The sequence below is a fragment of the Centruroides sculpturatus genome, unplaced genomic scaffold (assembly GCF_000671375.1).
Source record: "Centruroides sculpturatus isolate CEXI.00-Female unplaced genomic scaffold, Cexi_2.0 scaffold796, whole genome shotgun sequence".
NCBI classification, from domain to species: domain Eukaryota; kingdom Metazoa; phylum Arthropoda; class Arachnida; order Scorpiones; family Buthidae; genus Centruroides; species Centruroides sculpturatus.
Window position 1 is genome coordinate 382,795 of NW_019385038.1, and position 6,000 is coordinate 388,794.

The following is a 6,000-nucleotide window of genomic DNA, read 5'->3' on the forward strand; positions in this document are numbered from 1 at the left end:
AGCGATACATAGGAAAATTTAACATTTATTAGAGAAATGTAACTTTAATTACACGATAAAACTATTTTTACATATCGGCTATTTCTTTCCAAATATACGAATGCGCTTAAGCTAAACTCATGTTAACATATCAAATGTTATGCACCTAATTGAAACATCAAATGTATTATCTAAAGGAATTCCATTAGAATGATCCATGTTTTGAATCTTTTCCTGGCACACCAAAGACTTCAAATACACAGACAAAAGTCAGGGAATTAAGGTCTGGAGACTACGATGATCAATTCATTAATTAACCTGGAAACTTATGATCCAATTTTCCTATGTATCTCGACTTTTGGGACATCCTGTACATCAATAATGCTTTTTCATATAATACAGATATATAATATATATTTTTAATCGATTTAAAATTGTTAGAAAATTTAATTAACTGTAAGCAATTAAAAATATTAAGAATTATACTCCATACTCGAGTAATGAAACCGCATCTTCTTTATGTTTAGAAAACTTCTAAACTTTTAAAAAAATTTTAATCTTGTGTAAAGGTCTATTTTTCATAAATGCTAATTTAGCTTATATAATTATCACACTCCCAAATAGAGATGACGAACGTCATTTTATATTATTTTATCCCACTTGAAGTTTATCCCATCCGCACAATTCTAACACGCACAGCTGGATAATTCTCAAAATAGCATGGAGCCATGAAATGAGATCGAAACAGCCATTCAATAAACAAAAATATAAATATAAGAAAAATTTCATTTAGTTTACTTCTTTTCCCTCCATAGTCTGAGGATTTTTAAAGAGAGAGAGAGAGAGAGAGAGAGAGAAATACCTATAATTTAGCTCAAAAATAATATGATAAACACTCCCATTGTGATATTTCATTATGCAAATTTTAGTTCTATATTTATATTGTTCCTTCTTGAGTTTTTGAGAGTTAGGAATAAAAAATAAATAAATAAATAAATATATAAATAATCAAAACATTTATGGGAATTCTCGTAATTTTCGCATCTTCAACAGTTTTAACTGAATGCATTACTATGGATGCAAACATCCTCTAAAAAATAAAATAAATAAATCTATGCAGTCCAGCATAACAATTCCTTTACTATTCCCATTTACTCTCATATTGCATGCTTTAATAAATTAAAAAAAAAGTTTATTCTAACAAAAATATTAATAAAAAAATCATAAATAAATAAAAGTCTTTGCTTCTTTTCATACTCTCAGCTTAATGTGGGACCATGTTTAATCACATTTTTCATTTTCGAAGACTTTTTTCCTCTAGTCTTCGGATAAGCGTTCCAGGGAAAATGGGATGTGGTGCATATCAATTTTTTCATATCTTCATAAAGCTCACCATAAAAACTTTGTAAATATATGTCATTAATTAAAATTACTTTTTCCTTTTTTTTCTGGAAAAAATTATATTTAATCGTTGATACTTTAAATAGTTTTAAAATATTATAGAAAATAGTACGAATCTATTAGATATTATAGATAACAAAAATTAAAATATAAAAAAAAACAATTTAAGAATAGCTATATTCAGGGCTGCACTGGAACGAGGTGCGAGTGCCACATTATCATCATAAACCATTAAATAATAGGCATATCCTGTCCTTTATTATCCTTTATAGGACGAGAGAAGTCCCTTAGCAATAGCCTACGTGCCTAACCTAACCAAAATCCTTCACTGAACACATCACAGTGAACTTCAAGATTCCCTTCCACCTGTACAACATGAGCTTGTAAAGTTAGGTGTTTTATCAATACTGAGCATAAGCAATATGTTATGCTTTTTTTTTAATTTAACCTAGTGGTATACACTAGGAACTATCTTCCAGTAAAGCCCTGGATATGTTAATTATTTTCGGTAAGTTTTCCTTATTGCACAAGATATAGAAAGAAGGGAATATGCATACATTTAGTAAGGTTTTTTTCCTATTTTGAGCGACTCTCTTGTAAATATTAATTTATTATATATAGGAGGGAGAGGAGAATATATAAAACTTCCACGAGATAGAATCTAAATTTAGATACGGTTTTTTTTTTCTTTTAAAAAAAATACTCGAATATTTCGAGAACGATGTAAATAGTCTTATAATTAATATATATTTTCTTAAACACATTCTTGCAGAGGGTGTGTGAATGTTTAAAAAATTGTGAGTTGTGAACCTTTTTCCAAGAAGTAGTTGAATCTTATTTTAAAAAATTATGTAGAGAGAACGAATTGGAATGGTTTCTTTTTTTTGTGCGCCTTTTTCTTAGAGATTTTAATTTAAAATTTAGTATATTCTTTAAAGAATTTTTATCTGGAAAAAATTTTATAATTCTTTGAAAATTTTTTTCAAATAGGAAAATGCAAAGTGCCCTTTTTTGATGCTTGTATAGGAGTAAAGATCGGTTCACTGTGCTAATTAACGCAGTCCAAATATTAAAAAAAATTGTTTTTTGTTAGATTAGTAATCATCCATTTTCTCTTAGTAAAATTTTATCGTGTTACTTGAAAGAATTATTAATGCAAAGTGATGCGTGAATGAGGAAAGTATGAAGTAAAAGTTTGTAATTGTATATCATGTATGCAAATTTTAGAAACGGGTTTGATAATGGTTGTGACATTTTCGAGTATACTTTAGAACCGCACTCTTGTAATTATGCACAAAATGATTTACTTTGAAATTTATTATTAGTCTAGTTGGGAATTGTATAGGAAATCAATGCGAATTATTAAAATATACACGATATTTCATCGTCGAAAAATTCTTCCCCGCTTGTAAATAGCATCTTATATACCTCTTTTATGAAAGAATAAAAACTGTTATTCAAAAATTAATATTGTGTCTGTGTACTAATTGATTTTACTTAATTATTTAATATATTCTATAATTTTTATTTATTTATTTTCAATGATTTGTTTGTATCGGAATCTCATCTCGGATAGTGATGCGGTGACACGCGACTCGATACATCAAAAAATATTTTTAAAATGCTATTATTAAAGAGTGTAACTATTGTGGCTCGTGTGGCATTTGTCTTATTTCGACCTTCAAAGATGAATTTAACCTTATAAATTGTATAAGGTCTATCGTGTTTTTAGAATAAACAAGATTTTACTAATTAAATAAATATTTTTAAAAGATTAAAAAATTTTTTTTGTTAAACAAAATGAAAATAAACAAACTTTAATTTTAAACATTTTATTAAAATTCTAGTATTTAATATATTAAGTCGCGCCGTCGCGACGCTTTACACGCGACAATAGTATAATTCCATTAAGTAACGTTGCGACGCGATAAAATCATTGGAATTAACCAAATAAAAATATATATATTATAAAAAATCGAGAAAAAAATTTTAAAATTTACTTTATAAACAATTTTAATTTTCTTAAAATCATTTTGAGAGACGAAAAACGAGATTAAAAACGTTATAAAAGGCGGTAAAGCTATNAATTAAATCTTTATTCGATTATCTTTTTTAATTAGGTACAACGATTTTTTTTATTAAACAGCAATTAACTTTTCTATGATAAAGAGGCGCCTCATTAATTAAAAATAAAGATTATTTTAAAAATTAGTTTTATTTTTCGGATAAATTAATAAGTTTTTCGAAGTTAAAAATGATTAGAATTCATTATTGATAATATTTATTATTAATTTTAGTATGGTATAATTAAGACTGTTTCTTAATTATTAAGATGCTAGATTTTCGAAGAATAAATAATATTGAGAATGATTTTTTTAAAATATTGTCATGGTTATGTTTCGTTTCAGGCAAAGGAGACGTATTTGGCGATTCTTTTTGGAAGGAACCGACAATTGGTCAATCTTGTGCAAATGTAAGAGGTCTTACATATTGCGACCTGCACGCAATTAAGAGAGATAAATTACTAGAAGTGTTAAATTTCTATCATGCTTTCGCCAATTCCTTCGCTCGCAACTTAGTTTTGACATATAATCTTAGGCATCGAGTAAGTATATGTTATAAATATCAAGTTTTGGAATGCTTCTAAATGATATTTCATTAACCTCTCATGATCGTTGCTATTTAAGATATTTAATGGATAATTTTAGACAAAATTTTAACATTAGTTTGTCTATTTTACTGTGATGACAATTTAAATTTTCATTTTCAAAATTATTATCATCAGATAAGATGAAATGTTCATAACATTAATGCAGTAAACGGTTTATCTTACTGATAATAATCTGTTAACTCGATGCGTAATTATACCTGATGATAATCCATTAAATTATTTTCTGAATTAATATGAGAATTTAAACGATTTGGTTATTATTTATACTCTTCTTATACGTAAAATTATTAAGTTTACTCTCTCAAAAATTGCTGAGAGGAATGAAAGTTAAGTAAATTATTGATATCGCTTGGAAAATAATAGGGGATGGCCCAATTATATTCTTCTTCTTTTCATTTGTGTCATGTTCTTAAAATTTATCATGTTAAAATTAATGAAAATTATATCAAATACTGAAATATTTATATTTAAATTTTTCAGTTAATCTTTCGAAAAGTCGCTGATGTAAAGCGAGAAAGAGAATTGGCTGACCGAAAGAAAAGCGAACCTTTGCAAGAGATCTCCCAGGACCATTTGGTTAGGAAAATCTTCTCGAAGTTCCGCAAGAATGGATCAGAAACAAACAACAGGCCCGGAAGCTCTAATCAAGTTGCTGCATTACCATCTCCAGATTTGGAGAAAGGAGAAGGACCCACTTCAAGTCAGATAGACATCAATAGTGAAAACAGCAGGAAAACAGGTCGAGAGAGTCATTCTTCAGAAGGTACAGAACTGAAGAATGGAAGTGGTCGTAATTCTAGTAGATGGAGTCTTATAGCCGACGAAACTAGTTTGGAAAATAAGGAAAATCAATATTTTAATGAAGGTGGGAATAAATTGGACAACAAAAAAGTAATTGGTGCTATACCTCCTATCAAAGGTAAAGGTAGTAAGTGGGCCAAACTGATGGATAAATCGGAAAGTGGCGATGTGGATAATGAAGATTCCAAGTCTGATAAAGATTTAGCAATCTTTTCTCTGCAGAAACAAACGTCACAACAAGAACAAAGTGCGGACTCAATGCAAACTTGTGACTTTCTGCATCAACGTAACAGTTCGGACTATCAGCAAATCGTCGCAAATTTAATGGATCTTCGAATAGATCTTAAGCTCGAAATTCAACGACTCAACAACAAAATTACGAGGATAGACGATCACATTGGTGAATTAATTCACCATGTACCGCGTTTTGAATCAAATACTTTGGTGTTGAGAAACGTTGGAGATCATACGAGACATACGTGCAGCAAAGCTGGAAGCAAGAAAGAAGGTTGTGAGCGTGGCACTCACGGAGGATCCAAGAAGAAGGGAAAAACGAAGAATAAAGGTCCAGTTTCTCAATCTTCGCCTACAGATATGAGGGCAATGCTCGAAAACGAGATTGAGGAACTGGACAGGGACAGCACTAATAAGGAATTGTACGAGCAAGAAAAAGATCCACAGTAAGATCTTTTTAGCAAAGGCTTAACTAACTATTAAGGCCTGAAATTGCAAATTTCTTCTTTTGCAAAACTCCAGGGTTCCAAACAAATGCAATAAAGGAACCTTTCTTGGCCATTTTCTTCTAGATCTCTCCAACCCCGTGCATAAGGTTGAGAGTAACTAGATTTTAAAAAAGAAGTCCAAAATAGAATTTCAATTTTGTCCATTTAAAAATTAAAAAAAAAAGGAAAAATAATAATTATATTTTGAGAAGTAAATATCGTAAAAAAATCTCTTTCAGGCCTTTATAGGAAAATTTATTGCAAGGATACTGTTATAAATTACACCTTTAGAATAAAGCCCAAAAAACAAAATTAATTTTTAAATTCTAAGATTAATTAAAAATGGTAAAAAATGAAAAGAAAGATAAGAAAAGATTCTTAAATTTTAATTCATAAACTAAATGTTTTTTAGACTTTTTTATTGTT

General features: G+C 28.9%; 1 protein-coding gene across 2 annotated transcripts in view; it reads left to right on the forward strand.

Moving 5' to 3' along the window:
- The window catches only part of LOC111633736 (potassium voltage-gated channel protein eag-like), a 69,932-nt gene extending 64,143 nt beyond the window's left edge, over positions 1-5,789 (forward strand). For both annotated transcript variants that reach the window (XM_023378346.1, XM_023378345.1), the window contains 2 exons: positions 3,789-3,985; positions 4,532-5,789. In XM_023378346.1, coding sequence (XP_023234114.1) covers positions 3,789-3,985; positions 4,532-5,536 — 1,202 coding nt within the window. In that variant the 3' untranslated portion in view covers positions 5,537-5,789. The remainder of the gene's footprint in view (positions 1-3,788; positions 3,986-4,531) is intronic.
- Positions 5,790-6,000: the final 211 nt, after the last annotated feature.